This window comes from Natator depressus, chromosome 1, assembly GCF_965152275.1.
Source record: "Natator depressus isolate rNatDep1 chromosome 1, rNatDep2.hap1, whole genome shotgun sequence".
Taxonomy (NCBI): Eukaryota; Metazoa; Chordata; order Testudines; family Cheloniidae; genus Natator; species Natator depressus.
The window spans coordinates 302,465,462-302,487,700 of NC_134234.1; the positions used below are offsets into that span (position 1 = coordinate 302,465,462).

Below are 22,239 nucleotides of genomic sequence, written 5' to 3' on the forward strand. Positions count from 1 at the left end.
AAATTTGAAGTCTTGAAATCCTCCATGAAATAGAATTACCACTCTCAGCCTCTCTCTCTCTCTCTCTCTCTCTCTCTCTCTCCAGAAAGCAGTTTTAATACAGCCTGTTATGCATAAACTACCAACCTCAACAGGTGGCTGGGTACTTGCACTTTGTATTTTGTCCCTCCTGGAATTGTACTATACTGAGCCATTTTAATACTCCCTAGTGTACAATGCATATGCTTACGTATTCCCATCCTCCATCCACACATGCTGGAGATGAATGCGTGATTGAGTAGATGGTGTCGACAGGAGGGCTGTGACTTGCTTGAACATTGGACACTGTTCTAGGAAGAAGGACTGCTGGGGAGAGATAGGGTCCATCTGACCAATAAGAGAAAGAGCATCTTGGGACACCAATTTGCCAACATAGTGAGGAGGTCTTTAAACTAGATTCAAAAGGGGCAGGTGTCAAAAGCCCACAGGCAAGTATGAAGTAAGGTGACCTTAACAGATGTCTAAATGGAAAATAATAGGGTCAAAGGAGCAACCAGAGACGTATCAGTGGGAGAAATGTGCTGGGATATTGGTACAAAGGAGTACAGCTTGTTCAGGAGACTGCAGGGGGGAGTGAAGAATATATACACTTGTTTTGAGGTCCAGAAGTGGGCAAGAGAGTCACAGGATGAATATAAAGGGGGAGCAGCAGAAAAACAGGGGTGATGTCATGGCAGGGGTCTATTATAGACACCAAATCAGGACAAGGTGGTGGAGGATGCATTTCTAGAGCCAACTGCAGAAATATCCAACACACAAGACCTGGTAGTAATGGGGAATTTTAACTACCCAGACATCTGTTGGAAAAGTAATATAGCAAGACACAAAACATCCTATAAGTTCTTGGAATGCAGTGGAGACAATCTTTTGTTACAGAAAGTGGAGAAAGTAATTGAGGGAAACCATTTTAAGCCTAATTCTGACTAACAAGGAGGCACTGGTTGTGATTCTGAAGGTTGAAAACAGTTTTGGTGAAAGTGATCATGAACTGCTAAATTTTATGATTCTAAGGAAAGGAAGGAGTAGAAGCAGCAGAAAAAGTCTTTTTTTGAAGTCAATTGTCCTTACACAAAAACAGAACTGGTACATAAGGTCCCATGAGAAGAAAATGAAAAGGTGATTGTGAAACTGCCAGCTCACCTGAACTCCAAGAGACAATATTAAAGGCAAAAGAACAAACTATCCCAATGCAAAAGATAGACCGGAAGAACCCAATATGGCACCATCACTATCTCTATAATGACCTGAAAAATCAAAAAGGAATTGACAAACAATGGAAGCAGACAAATTGCCAAGGATGAGTACAAAAGAATAGTACAAGTATGTAGGGACAAAATCAAAAAGGCTAAGAGACAAAATGAGTTACACCTAGCAAGAGACATAAGAGGCAATAAGAATAGGTTCTTTAAATACATTAGAGAAAAAGCAAATTGTAGGTCCTCTACTTAGGGAGGAAAGAGTTAATGGCATCAAGAAGGCTGAGGTGTTTAATGCCTATTTTGCTTCAGTCTTCACTGAAAAAGTTTATGGTAACCAGATACTCAGCACAATCATCATCATCAACAAGGCGAAAGAATGCAAGCCAAAATAGGGAAAGAATGGGTTAGAGTATTTAGATAAGTTAGATGTATTCAAGTCAGCAAGGCCTGATAAAAAACATACACCCTATGGTGAATGGTAACTAGCTGATCTTGGAAACATTAGCAATCTTTGAAAACTTATGGAGGACGGGTGAAGTCTCAAAACATAATACCTATATTTTCAAAGGGGAACAGAGAGGACCTGGGGAATCATAAAGCAGTCAGCCCAACTTCAATATGTGAACAGACACTGGCACAAAAAAACAAACAAACAATCAATTTGTAAGCACCTAGAGCATAATAGGGTTATAAAAAATAGCCAGCATGTATTTGTCAAGAACAAATAATGACAAACCAACCTATTTCCTCCTTTGACAGGGTTACTGGCCTAGAGAATGTGGGGGGGCTGGAGAGGGAAAGCTGTGGATGAGATATATCTAGATTTTAATAAGGCTTTTGACATAGTCCCACATGACCCTCTCATAAGCAAACTAGAGAAATGTGGTCTAGAGAAAACTCCTATGAGGTGGGTGCAAAACTCGTTGAGACACGGTACTCAGAGTAATTATCAATGGTTTGCAGTTACACTGGAGGACATATCTAGTGGGGTCCCATAGGGTCTGTCCTGGGTCGGGTACTATTTGATATTTTCATTAATGACTTGGATAATGGAGTGGAGAGAAAGCTTATAAAATTTGAAATTACACCAACCTGATAAGGTTTCTATCACTTTGGAGAATAAAATTAGTATTCACAGTGACTTTGATGAATTGTAGATTAAAGACAAGCATTACACTTAGGAAGGGGGAAAAAAAAAAAAAAAAAAAATCAAATGCACACCCGAAATGGGGAATAACTGGCTAGACAGTAGTACTGCTGAAAAGGATCTGGGGGTTATACTGAATGAGTCAAAAATGTGATGCAGTTGCAAAAGACTAATTTTATTCTGGGCTGTGTTAGCAGGAGTGTCATACTGCTAACATGGGGGGGGGGGGGGGGCGGCAACTGTCCCACTCTGCTTGACACTGGGGAGGCCTCACCTGAGGTACCGTGCCCAGTTTTGGGTACCATACTTTTCGAAAGATGTGGACAAACTGGAAAAAAGAGTCCAGAGGAGGGAGACAAAAATGATGAACAGTTTAGAAAACCTGACTTGTGCCCCGATTTTTTTTTTTTTTTTTACACTCTCTCTCATGTTTAGTCTTGAGAAGACTACTGGTGGGGAGCAGGGAGAGCTGATAGTCTTTAAATATGTTAAGGGCTGTTACAAAAAGGATGTTGATCAATTGTTTATGTCCACTGAAGGTGGGACAAGAAATAATTGGCTTAATCTGCAGCAAAGGAGATATTATGGGTTAGATATTATGAAAACACATTATAAGGATAGTTAAACATTGGAGTACATTTTGAAGGGAGGTTGTGGAATCCCCATTGTTGGATATTTTTAAGAATAAGATTTTAAAAAATATATACACAAACACCACACACCTGTCAGAGATGATCTAGGTTTACTTGATCCTCCCTCAGCACAGGGAGTTGGACTGGACAACCTCTCGAGGTCCCATCTAGCCTTATGTTTCTTTGTTTCTACACTGTACACTAGCGTAATATAGCCAATGTGTGCTTTTGGCACGTGTACCATTATTGTACTCTGAGCAGTAGAGTCAACTCCCCATGAACGCATAAGAGAAAGGAGAAAGTGCTCAAATATCCTATTTGCACTCCTCTTTTATTTTTAGTTTAGTTTAACTTGGCAGTCAGGGCACAAGATCTGAAATTATAAGAGTGCAATTCTGGGAGTGCATGCACCTGAAAACCCCAGACTAAATTATTTCACAGTGCAGTAATCCTCTAGAAACCTATTGCCTCTAGTGTTTTATTTCCATTAAAAATTAAAACTATTTCATAAAAGAAGGTCCTATCCAGGCCCTTGATCATTATTAATATAGGTATATCAGTGACAGCTATTTAGACAGCTCCATTTGTATCAAGCGGTCTAAAGCCAAAAGCAATTCTTAAAAAATTAAGACAGGTATCTCTTACTGTGACATTACAGTTGAAAGTGTTAATGCAGTACCTGATAACCATTATATATTACGCACTAACATCTAGTATGAAGCATACTCCACTACATTGGGTTTTCTCTTTAGAAGACCTTAAAGGATGTACATTTATTGATACCTAACTATAACTGTAATTTAGAAGGATCTTTATTTTGTTACTAAAGGCTTTTGGATACTCTGCATTATATTTTCTTGCATTAATGAACATTTTTAAAGTTATATTTTCCATCAGATGAGGATCAAAGTTATGTCTACAAAGTTTCCAGACAGCTTTGTATGTCACTTGTCTTTAGACTGGGGTAGGAAACACACACCAATGTGTGTTTGCAGAGCACCTTGCAGAATGAGGCCCTAATCAAAACTGGGTCCCAGGGTTTAAAATAAATAAATAAAATCACGCTTTTCTACATCTACATGACCTTCCCATTTCAACTCCACTTCAGAAGTCTGGCAATGCCCACTAAACATTTATTACATCCAAGCATCAAGACTGCTGAAACAAATGAAGACTTGATTCAATTTAATATATTTTTTAAATTTGCGATTAGTCATGAGATTAAAACTGTGGTTAATCATTTATTTTAATTGCACTGTTACACAAAAACAGAATACCATTAATTTAAATATTTGTGGCTGTTTTGTAATTGAAATCAATATATTTGAAAATGGAGAACACAGAATAAAAAGTTTACAGTGCTCACTTTATTTTGATTATAAATATTTGCACTGTAAAAAAGTACTTTTAATTCATCTCATACTATTTTGCTTTTTTACAGTGCAAATATTTATAATCAAAATAATAAAGTGAGCACTGTAAACTTTGTATTCTGTGTTGAAATTGAAATCAATATTTGAAAATGCAGAAATCCACCCAAAAATATTTATTTAAATTGGTATTATTGCTTAACAGTGCAATAAAAGCTGCGATTCAATTTTTAACTGAGTTAATTTGTTTTGAGTTAATCACTTGAGTTAACTGTGATAGACAGCCCTTCTTTAAAGTTATTCCCACCTATTGCAAATGGAGTATGATGCAACATAACATTCTCTTTAAATTCTGTTATTTTACTATTTACCCCATGCTCCACCCTTCCAAATTCAATTACTGTATATTTTGTTAAGGTGGTTTGGGAACAAGGATTGACTGTACCACTTAGCCAAGAAAGCACTTTATGAGTGGTAGGGTCTGAACAGCTGAAGAGCCCTACACATCACAATTTATACTTTTTTTTTTTTTTTTTTTTTAAAAACACTAAGAAAGTGTTACAAACCATGCTTAAAACAGGGGTGGGAGGGAGGATATCTAAAAGACAGTAACTTACCCTCAAGGCTTCAATTACAAGATCCCGTGCTTCCAGTTCCCCTTCCATTACACTAAGGAGCATCCGCAGTTCTTGCTTGCTCAGATTATCCACATCAAACTCTCTTTTCTGTAAGAGAAGTACAATTGATGAATACACTATTTAAATGAGGGTATGATGGTTACAGTAGGTAGGGGGGAAAAACCAAGATAAAAACCACAAAGCAAAAACAAAAAAGAAAGGGCATGATAATAGTGCTAGTTTCTGCTGACGTAGTCAAAGTCTGTCAGCATTTCCATCACAGACCATATTTTTCTAAGGTTTATTATTGTGTTGTAAATATTTGACATGATCTGAATTGTAACAATCAGGGTCAAGGTGAGTATCAACTAGTTTTACCCTTTTTATTTAAGATGAAGTACAAGGAGTTTACCAGTACGACATGCTGTTTTCAAATCATTTTTCTTTCAAAGGGCCAGCTCCTGAAAAGACTTATGCATGTGCTTAACTTTAAGCAAGGGTAGTCCCACTGAAGTCAAATTCAGTCAAAGTTAAGCATTTGTATTTTAGCTGTCTTGGGGCTTCACGTTGTCAACTAAAAGCCTGCAAAATAACTGAACTCTATTTTTCCATCTTATCAAATGATTCCATATACAGTGTTTCAGATCAATTACACATAAGAAAGTTTAAGTCAAATTCACAAAAGAAAAGAAAAAAGAAAACAAAAAAAAAGACTAGTCCAGTAGGTAAATAAGAACACTCCCAATCACAGAAGAGCCTCTGTGAACAGATGAGCCCTGCCCCAAAGGGTGAAAAAATAAAAAGTACTTTCAGACCAACAAGAGAAATTTAATTCCACAGCTAAGATCCCTTCACTAAAAATTGCCCAACAGCCCATGGATAAGTCAATCAAATACTGGTCACCCCATCTAATAAAAGACACAGCAGAAAAAAGGTCCAAAAGACAGGCAACAAAAGTGATTAAAAATTCATGGAAAACTTCTGTGCAAGTAGATGCTGAAATAATTGTTTAGAGTGCTGATTAATAAAAGGAGACATGATACAGATGAATACTACTGCACAATATAGATAAGGTAAATCAGGAAATTCTATTCCCCTCCTCCCCCCCACAAAAGGGCATTAAAATCAAATTGAAAGATACTAAATTTAAATTTTATTAAAAGGAAGTATTTTTATGTTTAAAAACCCACAATTAGCTTGTGGAACTCATTGCCACAATACATCATTGAAGCAAAGCAGCCAGTTGAATACAAAAATAAGGATTAAGATATCATCCACAGTTCTATACAGTAAAATACATTTTTGCAAGGGGGATAAGCCCTCATGTTTCAGTGTGTAAACCAGCTACTGATTGCCTATGGTTGGGAAGAAACTTTCCCAAAGTAGAAGTTATTCCATAATTTGAGGATTTCACAAAAGGAGCTGATAATCAGGAGAAAGGATATTAGGACTTGGGCACTGGTGTGATCTGGTATGGCAATTTCTATTTTCCTGCTACTGTTAGCTTGAATATTTCATCTGAGCTCAAGTATCATGACAGGACACAGGGAGAGAGGCATGCTCCTGGATGGCTACAGCCCAAGCCACAGAGTATCATAGAACAATATTAACACCTTGACTTGCACCCAGAAGAAAATAGGTAGGTACAATCTCTGCAACAGTGAGGCACTATGCTCTTTTCAACCAATCCCACTATATAAATTGGCCACCATATTCTATGCCAACTGCAGTTTGAGGTCTTCAGGAGTAATCCCATGTAGACAAACACAGAAGTGGGAGGTGACAAAGGCCTGAATGACTGTATCAAGGTCTACATCCAGAAGAAATTGTCACAATCATTGTACCATGAACACACACATCCACCCCCTTGGGCAACTGCTCCCAGGAATCCAGGAGCAATCAGGATTCTAGAACTAAGCCTTTTTAGTTTTTATTTCCCTCCCTAATAGTTAAATCATTGACATTTGACCAGCACTGTGCAAGTCTGCTTTCAGTTAGCCTTTTAACAGAGCTGTTTTCAGTCAGTTTTTATGGATGTTTCTTGCAGACACTCACTAGTCCACGATGAGTAGGAATTTGCAGTGGCCAAGGGGCAAAGCAATTAGAACTGCTGGCTATTTCCACTGAAGGAGGGCAGCAAACCCAGGAAATGAACAAAAGTTTAAAAAAAAAAAAAAAAAAAAAAAAAAGGAGAATTTGACAGCAAATTGGCCCAAGTGATGCTGCTGCTTTCTCAAAATGGGAGTAGAGCAGATAAGCTGTTCTTTCCTTAGATGGGAAAGGAAGCAAAGTTGCCCCAAACACTGCTACTGTTGTAGCTGAAGCATGCAGAGGAACCCTGTGTGAGGGGGTGAACATGTGGGTGTAAGTGTAGCTAGTAAGCACTGGGTCAATTCTGTAAGCCCTCATTACAGCTAGTCTTGAAAAGCAATTAAAAGGGGCATAGTTATTATGATCTGAAAGTTTGGGGACGCGCCTTCCACAGGAGAAAATAGATAGAGTGAGAAAAATATATAGTCCTTAGGAGGAAAGATATATACCACTGGATTAAATCTTAAGTGACAAGTGATTATGGATTATGGATGTCCAACTTCCCAAACCCTAGAAGGGCTTGATTTTCAGAAAGCAGAACCTCAAAACCCAATGAAAATTAAATTTAGGCCGGTGACAACAGTATCTTACGACATGGGGGTTTTCTTAGGGAATTAGTGCACGACCCACACCGATCTCTAATTCTTTGGTTTCAGCTATCATTACTTTGCTTGTTCTGTTTTTGAATTAATTTGTAATTTTGAGATACTTGTTTTTTCCTCCCACATGTGAAGTGAGTTCAGGTGAAAAGGACTTGCAAGCCAGAACCTTATTTATCTGTTCCTGTAAAACATCAGGGCAAGCTTCCCTAGGCTACTTAGCCAACATGCATCAGCCTTTGAGAAACAATGAACAGGGTTATAATTAGTATTAGTGATTTCAGCAACAGTGACTGAATCCATCAACTCTTTTCAAATAGACCAATAGCCTTGATATGTAAATACCAGTAAAGAAAGTAGAGTAAACATTTGAAACCCTTCATTTTAAATGCCCTTTGTTTTGTTCTTGCTGTTCCACATTCAGGTCAAGCTACATGCAGAACTGTGCACTGGAGGTTAGAAAAAGTTCCCAACCTGCTTTCCCAGTACTCCCTCCTTAGCTGATCTCATGCCAAGTGGACAAAAAAGCAGCAGGTCACTTTGAAAGCTTCTTTTCCTTGTTCTGCATTCTCACACATGCAGAAGCAACCTCTTTCACTACTTCTTTTAAAAGTCTCTACAGCAGTGGTTCTCAACCAGAGGTCCAGGGCCCCTGGCAGGGCCGCCAAACAGGACCAGCGTTAAACTAGCTGGGGCCCAGCACAGAAGTCCAAAGCCCCACTACAAGGGGGTGAAGTCCAGGGCCCAGAGCCCCACCAGGGGCTAAAGCAGAAGCCTGAGCAACTTAGCTTTGCAGTGCCCCTATGGCATGGGGCCCCGGGAAACTGCCCTGCTTGCTACCCCTCAACGCTGGCTTTTATATGCAGAAAGCCTGTTGTGGCACAGTTGGGCCATGGAATTTCTAACAGCATGTTGCGGGGGGGGGGGGGGGGGGGAGGCCTCAGAAAGAAAAAAAGATCGAGAACCCCTGCTCTACAGTACTCACTGTACTAACACAGCACATTACACAGATCATCAATACTAGTATAGAGCCTCTAGTTTCCTCCCTCCCAGCAGTAGAATTCCCCTCCTCTATCTAATTGATCTCTGAAGCCAGCAATACCTCCCCATGTTCCTTCTTCTATGACCTACATTGCAGCAGTATCTGAGCACTTCATAAACACTATAAGTTAATCTTATAGCAGCCCTGTGAGGTAGGGAAATATTCTTGTCCCCATTTTACAGATAGGGAATTGAGGAAAAAATTAAGTGGCTTGTTCAGAGTCACCCAGGAAGTCCATATGGCAGAGCCAAAAACTCAACCATGATATTCTAAGACCTCATCCAGTGCTTTAATTACAAGACCATCTTTCCTCTGTACACCGTAATTCCACTCCTAGCCCATAAGGATATTTCTGATAAGCATATCCAAAGGAGGCAGGGGATGCAGCCACTAGGGGACAGAGAAGGCAGTGTGGTCTTTCCCAGTCCAGAATTCACTGTCAATAGGTAAAGTACACAGAAGTTCCCTGTTAATTTCTTGGCAGCACACCATTGGTAAAGACTTTTAGTTACTATGAACCTTGACAAAGTAGACTGATTTAAATCAAAGCTGTTTAAAATCACCAATTTTAATCATGATTTAAACCAGCAAGTAGAAAACCTGGATTTAAATAATTGATTTGATTTCAATTATGTTTTGCATTTAGCTATTTTTCTTAGGAAAGTTTATTCGTATTGGTTGGTAATTATTAAAACATGTTGATTTGCAACTAAATACAGCTTTTACATTAAGCAAAAAGTAGCCCCAAACTATCCAAGAGGATATAATGTATCTATATATTTAAACTTTTATATAGCTCAATTAAAATTCAGTATCTGAATAAATGTATAGATGTTATTTAGAAAATGGTGAATGTTGCATTTATTTTTACTTGTGATATGTGCCAAGTCTATTTGGCTGGAAATTCAAATTTATAAAATTTACATGTAAATTTTATAAAACAACCAGATACATAAATATAATTTTCTTATCAAAAGTTTTAACAGAACATTTTGCGTTTAAAAAACAAACATTCATTAAACAAAAGGAAGTATCTGTAGTTAGTGAATTGTATTGATTCAGGTAGATCCCCTCCTCCCCCTAGTTTTATTATAAATTGCAAAAGAAAAAAAAGTTTTCCCTGCTTGTCCGATGTCCAACTGGTTTCTTAACTTGCAGTGAATTAGTCACTGAACTGAACTAGGTGAACAAACTGAAAAGAAGAAAATATACTCTTCTGCAGAAGAGGCTACTGCTGTCAAAAGCCAGTTTAGCATTTCAGCAAACTCTGGTTCCAGATGCTTAGCCAGTGACTTCTAACAGTTCTGTGGTTTGGGTTATTTTAAAAGCTTGGCAGAAAACATACTGCTTAATAATTTTTATACTTAAATTGATTAAGAGCTAATAAATTAGACCCTAATTTGTCAATTTGAAATTTAATTTTTTAATTCAATTTTTAAATGATTTTTATCCACCCTAGTCCTTGACCAGAGTTGAGCCAGAGACATAAATGAAGAGTTTCTTATCCCACCAATAATAACCTGAGACATCTATTCAACTTAGGATGTAATTATGAGCAGGTGATGTACTTTAAAATAAATTAGAATAAAATTCTTTCTTGACATGAACCAGAGCATAAAAATGGTAGCAGCAATGGGTGGTTAAGAGGGTCAGCTGGTCATCTTAAAATTTAGTTTAGCTACAATAATACACAAGCAAAAAGAGCCAGAACCTATTTCTTAGGTAATTTTCTGCAATGTTTTATTCTGAAATCTTTTTTATTCCTCGAGGAAGGAGATGATTAAGGATTAAAATCCTTATCTTCTTAACTATATTTGACTACTGGCCTGTCAAGTTTTTCCTTGAGAATTGAAGTCTGAATTGCCAGTCGTACAACAGATACAAGTACAGTATGTTTTATATCAGGGATTCTCAAACTGGGGGTTAGGCCCCCTCAGGGGGTCATGAGGTTATTATGGGGGGGGGGCATGAGATGTGAGCCTCCACCCGAAACCCCACTTTGCATCCAGCATTTATAATGGTGCTAAATATATAAAAAAGTGTTTTTAATTTATAAGGGGTAGGGGGGTTGCATTCAGAGACTTGCTATGTGGAAGGGGTCACAAATTTGAGAAGCACTGTTTTATATGGTTATATTTTACATTTGAAATATTTTTTAAAAATTCAGAATTGGCAAAAGCAGCTTATTGTACAATTTTGTGGGTTGAAGTTTAAAAAACAAAATAAGATGCAAGTGGTGCAAGAGAAAAAGTAACTCAGATATTTGGAGGGCGGGGGGAGGAAGTATTCCCTGGCTTTGATTTATAAAATAAGAATTGCATCTCTTTACAGAAAAGAAGATTTTAGTGTAATTATAGATACAGTATTGCACCAGATCTATAACGCTAATAATAATAAAAAAAAAAGACAAAGTCAAGAGTAAAGAAGTAGGCCATCCACTCAACTTATTCATGTACAATATTTTACACCCCTGAATGGCCAGCATGCAATCCAGTTGGCTACTTGACTAGACAAATAAATCTGTGTATTTTCCTGACTACCTCATGTTAAGATCTTTAAATTATATTATACACACATACACGATTATGCTGTCAACTAACTCCCACATATTTCCCTGCCTGTCACTTCCTGGAAGCAGGAGGGCTTCACCATAACAGACTTGCTTAGGTTCTTGTTTTGCCTCAGAGTAGCGGTTGCAGTTACCTGAGCAGTTATATACATATAAGCACCCAGTACCCACAATCCTGCTTCTGTTTATAGGCAGTAGGCAGGAGAAAGTGGAGAAATTGGCAGTATTGAGAAAATAAAAAAAAAGGGAAGCAGAAGGAAAGGAGTTGGGCAGGCAGGGAGCAAGCAATAAAATTGTTTTTTTCTGATTTGTGAATGATTGCATTAATAAACAAAATTGCTTAGTAAAACTATTGCCTCTCAGGCTGAAAAAGCAACCTCCCTAATTTACTGAGCCTCAAGCATTGGGCATTATAATCAACAGGACAATAATTCGTTTTCATGCCAGCCAATATATTCTACATTAGTGGCTCTCCACTCATGTGTCCTGTGAGACTTAGTTACAATACTTCTAGCACTGAGCCTGTAACCACCATTCTGTTATACTGGTTTTACAACAGAGATTTATGCTAAATTTCACCTTGGAGCAACATAGTCACAAGACCCAAACACAGGAAAATTCTTATTCCCCCGCCTCAAACTAAATTTGTAAGAAGTCTGTTCACATGGAGTCTCAGTGTTCTAGAATGCCATGTCATTTTTTAAAATCCAATTCTGCAAGAAGTTAGTGTTGCCTAGCAGCTGATACAGAGTCATTAAACCACACAACTAATTAGCTCAGCCCCAACCAATTTGCTGGGTGCACATCCTGAACATTAGCACAGCCTAATTCAGGGATGGGCAAACTTTTTGGTCCTAGGACCGCATCAGGTATAGAAATTGTATGGAAGGCCAGGTAGGGAAGGCTGGGGAAGGCTATGCCTCCCCAAACAGTGAGGCATGGCCTAGCCCCCGCCCCCTATCCAGCCCCCCAGAACCTCTGCCCAACACCCCCCTGCTCCCCACCCCATCTAAACACCCCTGCTCTCTGCCCCTTAACTGTCCCTCTGGGGCCCCCCGCCCTGTATCCAACCCTCCCTGCCCCATGTTACCTGTGAAGTGGGGGGAAATGGGAGGCTCAGTTCTTTCCCTGTGCATGTGCCCTGCTCATTTGGCTGCTCTCCCTGGCAGTTGGGTAGGGCTCGCTCCCTGTCTGGGCTTGGCTGCTGGGGACAGGGGTGAAGCATGCTGGGAATGGAGGGGGGGGCCTTGGCTTGCTCTGCCCCTCTCCCTGGCAGCAGGGCCCAGGGCCCTTGACTGTCCCCCTCCAACCTTCCCTTCTCCCCGTCCCCTGACCATGCCACCCTGGAGCACCAGGTCCGGAAGCGCTATAGCTGTGCCACCTGGCAGGAGCTGCAGCCATACTGCCCAGGTGCTGGGGGGGGGGGGACGGGGGGGACTGTGACTGTGACGGAGCAGGGAGGGGTCAGGGGCTAACCTCCACCCCACTGCCAGGGAGTTGGGCTGGCTCCTCCGCAAGCCTGTCCTGACCCCACTCCGACAGGAGCTCGGGGTCCTGCAGGCCGGATGTGGCCCACGGGCCATAGTTTGCCCCCCCCCCCGGCCTAATTGCTAACCTGCATCTTCACAGATCAAGGCAGAAGTGCTACCAACAGAAGCTCTAATCAGAATCTTTGATTTTCTCTTATCCACAGAGGGAGTGTTTGGTTAGGACACAAAGGAGCTATTAGTCTCATTTCCTATTATAAGTAGGGCCCTACCAAATTCATGGCCATGAAAAATGCATCATGAACTCTGAAATCTGGTCTCCCCAGTGCAATCTGGTCTTGTGTGCTTTTACCCTATACTATATAGATTTTATGGTGAGACCAGCGTTTCTCAAATTGGGGGTCCTGACTCAAAAAGGAAGTGTGTGTGGGGGCGGGTATTTTAAGGGCAGGTTGTGGTATTCCACCCTTACTTCACTGCCTTAAGACCTGGGTGGCTGGAAAGCAGCAGTTGTTGGCCGGGTACTCAGCTCTGAAGGCATCGCCATGGCAGTAGCAGTGCGGAAGGGTGGCAATACCATACCATACCACCATTACTGCTGCCCCAAATAACCTTGTGAACCCCCCCCCCCACACACACACACACACACCCTTTTTGGGTCAGGACCCCTACAATTAAAACACCATGAAATTTCAGATTTAAATAGCTGAAAGCATGACGTTTACTATTTTTAAAATTCTATGACAGTGAAATTGACCAAAATGGAGCATGATTTTGGTAGGGCCCTAGTTAGGACCCCGGTGCTTCTCCCCATCACCTGAAACTGATGGATGCTGATCAGAGAGGAGGACATTCCCAAATCCTGAATTAATTTGGGGGCAGAGGGAAGAGGGTAGGGGTAGGACAAGCACTGTTGGCACTTCACTCCAGAGATGTTTTAAGGGAGGAGCAGGTGACCAGAGTTCAAGTGCTCACTTCAGATCAGCTGGAAGGCTCTTGCTAACAGAAGCAAATCTGAGTTCTGTGAGACTGGAGAAAACCAGGGGGAGACTAACCGGAATTTGCTACCTTATTCATCAGTCTGCTAGATACTGAGACACTGATCCTGCAGATACATGCACTTAACCTTATACACAGTGAGGAATTCCACTGAAGTCAGTCAATCAACTAGGACAGCCAAGCAATTAAAAAATTGCAATTAATTGCAGTGTTAAATACAATACCATTTAAATATTTTTGGATGTTTCCTATATTTTCAATTATATTGATTTCATTTACAACACCGAATATAAAAAGTGAACACTAAACTTTGTATTTTTTATCACAAATATTTGCACTGTAAAAAAGTAGTCGTATATACAGCTCACCTAAAGTAAGTACTGTAATGCAATCTCTATCATGAAAGTTGAACTTACAAATGTCAAATTATATACAAAAAAACTTGCATTCAAAAATAAAACGCAGTCCACTCAGTCCTACTTCAGCCAATCGCTAAGACAAACAAGTTTGTTTACATTTGGGCGGGGGGAGGGAGTGTACTGCTGCCTGCTTCTTATTTACAATGTCACCTGAAAGCGAGAACAGGCATTCGGATGGTACTTCCGTAGCCAACATTACAAATGTTAAGCATATCTGGCATGTAAATACCTTGCATGTCCCTTCATGTTTCAGCCACCATTCCGGAAGACATGCTTCCATACTGATGATGTTCATTTTTATTATAATGAATTTAATTAACGCTTTTTGTTTAATTTATATAAAAGTGTTAATTACATTTGTGATTGAACTCCTTGGGGGAGAATTGTATGTCGCCTGCTCTGTTTTACCCATATATTTCATGTTATGGCAGTCTCGGATGATGACCCAGCACATTGTTTTATTTACGAACACCATCACTGCTGATTTGACAAAATGCAAAGAAGGTACCAATGTGAGATTTCTAAAAATAGCTACAGCACTCGACCGAAGGTTTAAGACTCTTAAGTGCCATCCAAAATCTGAGAGGGACGAGGTGAGGAGCATACTTTCAGAAGTCTTAAAAGAGTAACACTCAGATGTGGAAACTACAGAACCCGAACCACCAAAAAAGAAAGTCAATCTTCTGCTGGTGGCATCTGACTCAGATGATGAAAGTTACATGAACATGCGTCAGTTCACTCTGCTTTGGATGGTTATCTAGCAGAACCCTTCATCAGCATGGATGCATATCCTCTGGAATGGTGGTTGAAGCATGAAGGGACATGTGAATCTTTAGTGCATCTGGCACGTAAATATCTTGCGACGCAGGTTATAACAGTGCCCTGTGAATGCCTGTTCTCACTTTCAGGTGACATTGTAAATAAGAAGCAGGCAGCAGTACCCTGCCCCCAAATGTAAACAAACTTGTTTGTCTTAGCAATTGGCTAAAGTAGGACTGAGTGGATTTGTAGGCGCTAAAGTTTTACATTGTCAAATTATAAAAATAAATAACCGCATTCAAAAAAACACATTTGTAAATTCAAGTTTCATGATAAAGAGACTGCACTACAGTACTTACATATTAGGTGAATTGTAAACACTTTTTTTTTTTACAGTGCAAATATTTCAAACCAAAATATAAAGTGAGCACTGTACACTTTGTATTCAGTGTTGTAATTGAAATAAATATATTTGAAAATGTAGAAAACATCAAAAAATGAGTTGTGTGATTTAATCACAGTTAACTCAACAGCCCTACAGTCAACCACTCTTAGTGCATGAAATTAAGCACGTTTAAGTCTTTCAGGGTCCCATGGCCTGAGTTTAATTTTCAGGGTTTATTTACTCATTTGTACTTTTGCTTAAGTTGGTGGAGTTTTACTCAAATGCTGGGGAGTTGGGTTGTTTTTGTTTTGTTTTCTTAAACACACTGACTATTAAATTGATTAGAGGGACAAGGTGGGTAAACAAATTTGTTTTATGATGTGCACAGAGGTTGAAGTATATTCAATCAAAGCCAAAAAAATAAATTTGTTGTTTTGCATTTATCTTCAAAACTACCTATGTAACTAAAGAGGTTCTCATAACTTTGAATCATTTTTATGAAACTATTATTTAATGATCATGTTTATACCAATTAGTTTACATGCAATGCTAATCCAGTCTGTCACCAAAAATTACATTAAAAATAAGTGTAATTTCTAAGGCAAACACCACTACATGATTAGATCTAGAAACAGTTAGAAGTTGTTAAAGTTACTCTGTGTTCTGTTTCTGTAGTTATTGGAGGTTTCAGTTATCTAATTTGCCTAGCAGATGGTAGTCTCAACCTTACTTTTAGAACTGTTTTAAATCTTTCAAAATTTCAGTGTTTTTTTTTAATTTGTTTTGACTAAATTTAGTGATGGAAATATCAAAAATTTCATGTTTCAGTGAAAAGAATTGTGGAAAATTTCTCATGAAGAAATTTTATATTTTTCAACCAACTTTAAATTTTTAATTCATACTACCAACATGATATAAAGCTTGAAGTGCATGCAAGGCTCAATTCTGCAAACACCTACACATATACTTAATTTTATTCACAGATTTTAAGGACAAGAGGGACCATCATGATGATCATCTAGTTGATCTCTTGTGTAAAGAGACCAAAGAACCTTGCTCCAATTTTATCTTCTGTTTCAGCCATAACTTTCATTTAAAGAGATATCCAGTCTTTAAATAAAGACTTCAAGTGACTGAGACTCCAACACATTCCCAGGTTTTTCCATTAGTAAATTACCTTCATTGTTAAGAATGTGCCTTATTTCTTATATGAACTTTTCTAGCTTCAGCCTTCAACCACTGGATCTCATTATGCCTTCTAATGCTAGATTAAAAGATCCATTTACCATCAGAAATGTCTTCCTCATGTAGATACTTGTAAACTGATCAATTATCTCTTTGCATTCTCTTGGATAAGGTAAGTAGATTGAGCTGCTTTAGTCTCTCTCTACAAGGCATGTTTGTAGCTCTCTTCTGATTGCTTTCCAATTTGTCAACATCTTCTTTGAAGTGTTATCACCACAACTGGACACATTATGCCAGTAATGGTCTTAATAATGCCATGTACAAAGATATTACCACCTCCCTACTCTTACTTAGGGTGACCAGATGTCCTGATTTTATAGGGACAGTCCCAATATTTGGGTCTTTGTCTTATATAGGTGCCTATTAGCCCCCACCCCCATCCCAATTTTTCACACTTGCTGTCTGGTCACCCTACTTCTACTTGACATTTGCCTGCTTATGTATCCATGAATCGTATCTTCCCCCTAAGCAACAGCATTGTGCTGGGAGCTCATGTTCAATGGGTTATCTACCAAGACCTATATGTCATTTTCAGAGTCACTATTTTCCAGGATACAGTCCCTCATCTTAGAGCATTGGCCTGCTAAACCCAGGGTTGCGAGTTCAATCCTTGGAGGGGGCCATTTAGGGATCCAGGGCAAAAATTGGGGACTGGTCCTGCTTTGAGCAGGGGCTTGGACTAGATGACCTCCTGAGGTCCCTTCCAACCCTGATATTTTATGAAGTATGATCTGCATTCTGTGTTCCTATGTTACGCCATTGCATTTGGTGGTGGTAAGACATGCTTCAAATGAGGTAAGCTTTCAAAGTGAGCCAGGTCAGTCTATATTACTGATCTGTCCTATTCATTTAGTATTCAACCACTTCAGGAAAATTTCCCATCAGTTATTACATATTTTCTTCCAAATTATAGATAAAGATATTAGCTAGCATGGAGCCAAGAACAGATCCCTGTCAAACCCCACTAGAAATACTCCACTAACGTGATAATTCCCCATTTACAATCACTTTATCAGTTTTTAATCCATTTCTCCGAGGCTGTATTTTGTATACTGCTTTTTTAAAAATCTAAGAATGTCATGTGGGATTAAGACAAATGCCATTCAGAAGGCTAAGTATATTATGTCAGAGTTACCTACAGCAGCCATTCTTGTGATCCGACTGAAGTTTTACAAGACCAATTTTCCATAAAACCATGTTGATTAGCATGAATTATGCTATTGTCTTTTAATTCTTTATTGATGGCATCCCATATCAGTCTTCCCTTGATTTTGCTGGGGATTTATAGGTCGACTAACCTGACATTGTTTCCTGGGTCATCTCATTTACCTTTTAAAAATATTGCTGAAACATTTTCCCAGTCCTCTGGAACTTCCACGGTTTTACAAGATTTGTGGGTTGTTTTGTTTTTTTAAAAACAAATACTAATGGCTCAGAGCGCTCCTCATCCAATTCTTTTACTGCTCTTAGGTAAGAGATATGCAGTCCTGCAGATTCAAAAATGTTTAGCTTTAATAGTCACTTTAATATTTAACATCCTCGCTAGTTACAGATGTAACAGAAAGAATTTCATTATCACTATAAGATATGAATATATCATCCTGCTTCTTTACAAATGCAAAACCGAAATTTAGCTTTTTATACATCATGGTTGATAACTTTACCATGTTTGTCCAGTATCACACCTAGACCACTAAGTTTTAGTTTGTTCCCAATATATTTAAAAGATTCCTTCTTATTGCCCTTAACCTTTCTGACCATAGGGTTTGTTTTAGTTGTTGTTGATACCTTGAGCTTTCTATATCAGTTGTGGGTCTAAAATATCATACAACCATTTAAGACTCTTTCCTGTGATTCTAGGAAGTTCCTGTTATTAAATCAGCAACAATACAGAGTTACTGAAAGAAAACAAATATAAAGGAGCAATAATAAAGACTGATATTTGCAGAACTGCACTTAACACTATTGGTGAATCGTGGATCTATTGACATGAGCAGCAAAACTCCCACAGACTTCAATGGTGTCAATATTCCATTCTATATGTACTTTATGCAGAGCTTTACAGAGTTCCCACATTTGGCCAAATTGTGGATTATCGTTTCCACAGTTGCTAGTCCATCACAACAGAAAAAGCAATATTTTACTGGGTAATAGTAACAAACAGAGCTGTTAGAAAGATACAGGCTCTACACAGTGTCCTCTTTAAACATACTGTTAGACTACCACATCTGTCAAGCCAGGTTTCACTGCACTGCAGGTTACTGCCCCCAAAATATCAGCAAAAGGAGTGATACATCTGATAATACAATCCTTATCAATTGGTATCATGCAGGTGGAATTTTATTCTTTTTAAAACCATTACCCCATTCTAAATTAGAATGGCTTTATGCTGATTCAACTCCACTGACTTTACCGCAATCATCCCTGATAGACACAGGTGTGAGAACAGACTCAGATACACTTTCTCTCCCAGTTTTCCACTGTCATTATTACCATGACAACAATGTGAATACCCAGTATTTTTTTTTTGCATACCAGCTGCAGCATTTAGTTCAGGGAAGGAGGGGTGGGGGGGAAGAGGAACACACACACTCAGAATGACAAGAATGTTGGCTTCATTCCCAACTATAGCACATTAAAAAAATACTCCACTCTTTTTCAGTCAAATTCCTTGGACAATGAAGTAGGACCAAGAGCAGCCAACCAGCACCTAAAAATTTTTTTAGTGTTGTACCAAGACATCAGGATAACTATTTAGCATCAAATACCTACAAGTGAAGAGCAGTCCAGCTGAACTGTTGACAGTATTAGATGCTATTTAAGTATAGTAGAATACTACTGTATAACTAGTTTCAGGAGTAGCAGCCGTGTTAGTCTGTATTTGCAAAAAGAAAAAAGGAGTACTTGTTGCACCTTAGAGACTAACAAATTTATTTGGGCATAAGCTTTCGTGAGCTACAGCTCACTTCAGTGAGCTGTAGCTCACGAAAGCTTATGCTCAAATAAATTGGTTGGTCTCTAAGGTGCCACAAGTCCTCCTTTTCTTTTTGTATAACTAGTATCACTCGCTCTAAATCATTCATTGCATTGTCTATGCTTTCAGGATTCCAACCACCAAACAAAACATCAAACCAAATTTAATAAACTCCACTGGAAATCTTGCTGAACTTCAAGCTATTATTAATCCTGTGTCCTGGCAATAACCAAAAACACTGATTTCTCTTCTAAATAATTAAGAAAAAAAGAGAACTGATAATTTTACTTGTATCTGCCCTTTTAAAAACTACTCATTCCAATATATTCACACACACCCCCCAGTTTTGTTCTATTGGAGAATTATTTTGGACTGAGCTACAAGGAAGTGAAATGTACTCAAACACAAAATTTATAATATAGTTTGAGGAAAAACAGGACAAGGAATTTAAACATTTGAAGGATAATTGGCAAATTAAAAATAAGATTTTTCACTAAATGGGTGCCCAAGGTTCGGCTAGTAAAATAGTATTTAGGAATCAAAGTATCTGGCCTGAGTTTTGCTCAGTATATTTTTAAAAACCAGTCCATTTATTTAGACAGCTAAATATGCCAATGCTTGAACAACTAAACGTGTTTGCCTATGTTATTTAAATTACTTGAAGTTTCTAAAACCAACAATGTTTAAAAATGTTTACTTATCACTTTGCATATGGCAGCTTCACCAACAAAAATTAATGAAGCCAGTTACACATTTCTTTATTATCATTTTGAGCCTCTTAATGTTGCAATATTTAAGCAAAGTTTATTGTTTAAAAACAATTATTTTCTCTGGAATATTTAAATACTATTGTAGAAATTTTTGTAGTGCTATACTGGTCTTAGGTTTTACATTAAAAAAGCTATAAACTTGAGTTAAGTTTAAGTTCCCTTTAAAGGACTCCAATATCAATTCAGAACAGTTTTATGGATATTAATTTAGAAATACTTAGTAGATCAATTAGACTAGTTTGACATACTAGTTATTTTATGGACTTTCATCTTGCAACAGTTATTTTCAGAAGCACCATTCAAATCCTAGGATGGCTTTTTCATTTGAAAAACAAATACAGCAAGAGATTAAAAACATGTAGGGAATATTTAATATACAATTTTGTGAGCAGTTTCACAGAAAGATGTGCTCTTCTCTAGTCCTGGGTCAATGCCCCAGCAAGGGATCCAATAAAAAAAAAGTGAAAATGTAAGGGCTTTGATATGCTAAGCAATGCATTTTCTCAGTGAAAATTTAATGTTGTTTACAAATTGTACCTCTAGAAGTTGATTATAGATTTTGCCATACAATTCTTATTTGTACTAATGGGAGTTACAGGATTAAATCCCCAGGCATATGCCCTAGAAATTGACTCTATAGATTTCAGTTTATTAGAAAACCAAGAGAAACAGCCACAGCAGCAAAATCAGTCTAGCCGCGTTAGACTGATCAGCATAACTGGAGAGAGAAGCAGCCAAAGTGAAAGTCATCTGTCATTATGGGATATTTTAACCCCGATATAGCGTGTGTCAGCATGAAAGAAAACCTCCGGCTTGGCTCTTTAAGCGGGGACAGTTCTTTCCTACTCAAAGCGTTTGAAGCAAAGCAAATGAATCTGCCTTGGCATCAAGCTTCGCGTCCTGCTCTCCCCCACCACGCTGCTTTTGCCTCCTCCAGCCATAAAAGCACACAACCCTCAGCCATCCGAGAAACCCCCAGGAGGCGAGTCTGACTGGTCTGAAAACCGCGACCCTGCGACCGAGCCTCCGAGGGGCTGCTCGGGGACCTGGCCGGGAAGGGGGGTGGGGGGGAGCAGCCGCCGTCCCGCTCGCCCGGGGGCGGAGTGGAGGGTCAGGCGGGCGGTGCGAGCCCGGCACTGGGTCAGCGCGATCCCACCAGCCCCGCGCCGCCACCTCCCTCTCACACCGGCGCGGCCACAACAGGAGCCCCGCAAGCCCCCGTCCGGCGCCCCCCAGCCCGGGCGGGCTCCCAGAGCCCCGGCGCCCCCGAGCAGAGAGCGCGGGAGGCGGCAGCCCGGGCGCCCCGCTGGAGGGCGGGTTACCGCCTCGGGGAGCTGCGCGGGAGGGCTCCACGCCCCCGCTAGTAGCACCGCGGCGGGGCTACCCGCAGCCGAGCCGCCCCAGCCCAGCGCCGCCCCGGAACCCCGATTGCCGCCCTGTCCCCGCAGCCTGGTTACCGTTCCCGCCGGGTCCTCCCGGCCGCCAGAGCCGGGCTGCCCGCTCGCTCCCTCCGTCGCCATCTTCCCGCTGGAGCGACTCCGACTCCCAGCGAGCCGCGGAGCCGAGTGGCAGCCTCCGCAGCAGCCAGGCACTTAACCCCCTCCCTGCCAGGCCGCGCCCGCCCCCCCCGCCCGCGGCAGCCCTTAACCCCCTGCGCGCCAGGGCGGAGTGAGGGCAGCCAGTAGGGCCGGCCCCAGCCGGGGCTCGTCCAGGCGCGGGGGGCGAGGGAAAGCTAGGACAGCGGACCCCGAGTGGGGGGGGATCCACCCTGGGGCCCACGGCTCTGCCTCGCCCACCCCACCGCGGAGCGTCCCGGCGTGGCGCCCGCGGAAGGCGTGGTGGGCCCAGCCCACCTGCCCAAGCTGCTTAGGACCCTTCAGCTGCTACGTCTGCCTC

At 40.2% G+C, this 22,239-nt stretch overlaps 1 protein-coding gene across 1 annotated transcript in view; it reads right to left on the reverse strand.

Annotated features, from left to right (window-relative positions):
- Positions 1 to 21,941, reverse strand: part of CTTNBP2 (cortactin binding protein 2) — a 184,566-nt gene extending 162,625 nt beyond the window's left edge. Inside the window, 2 exon segments of the mRNA XM_074942298.1 lie at positions 5,005 to 5,112; positions 21,801 to 21,941. Coding sequence (XP_074798399.1) covers positions 5,005 to 5,112; positions 21,801 to 21,863 — 171 coding nt within the window. The 5' untranslated portion in view covers positions 21,864 to 21,941.
- Between the last annotated feature and the right edge of the window lie 298 nt (positions 21,942 to 22,239).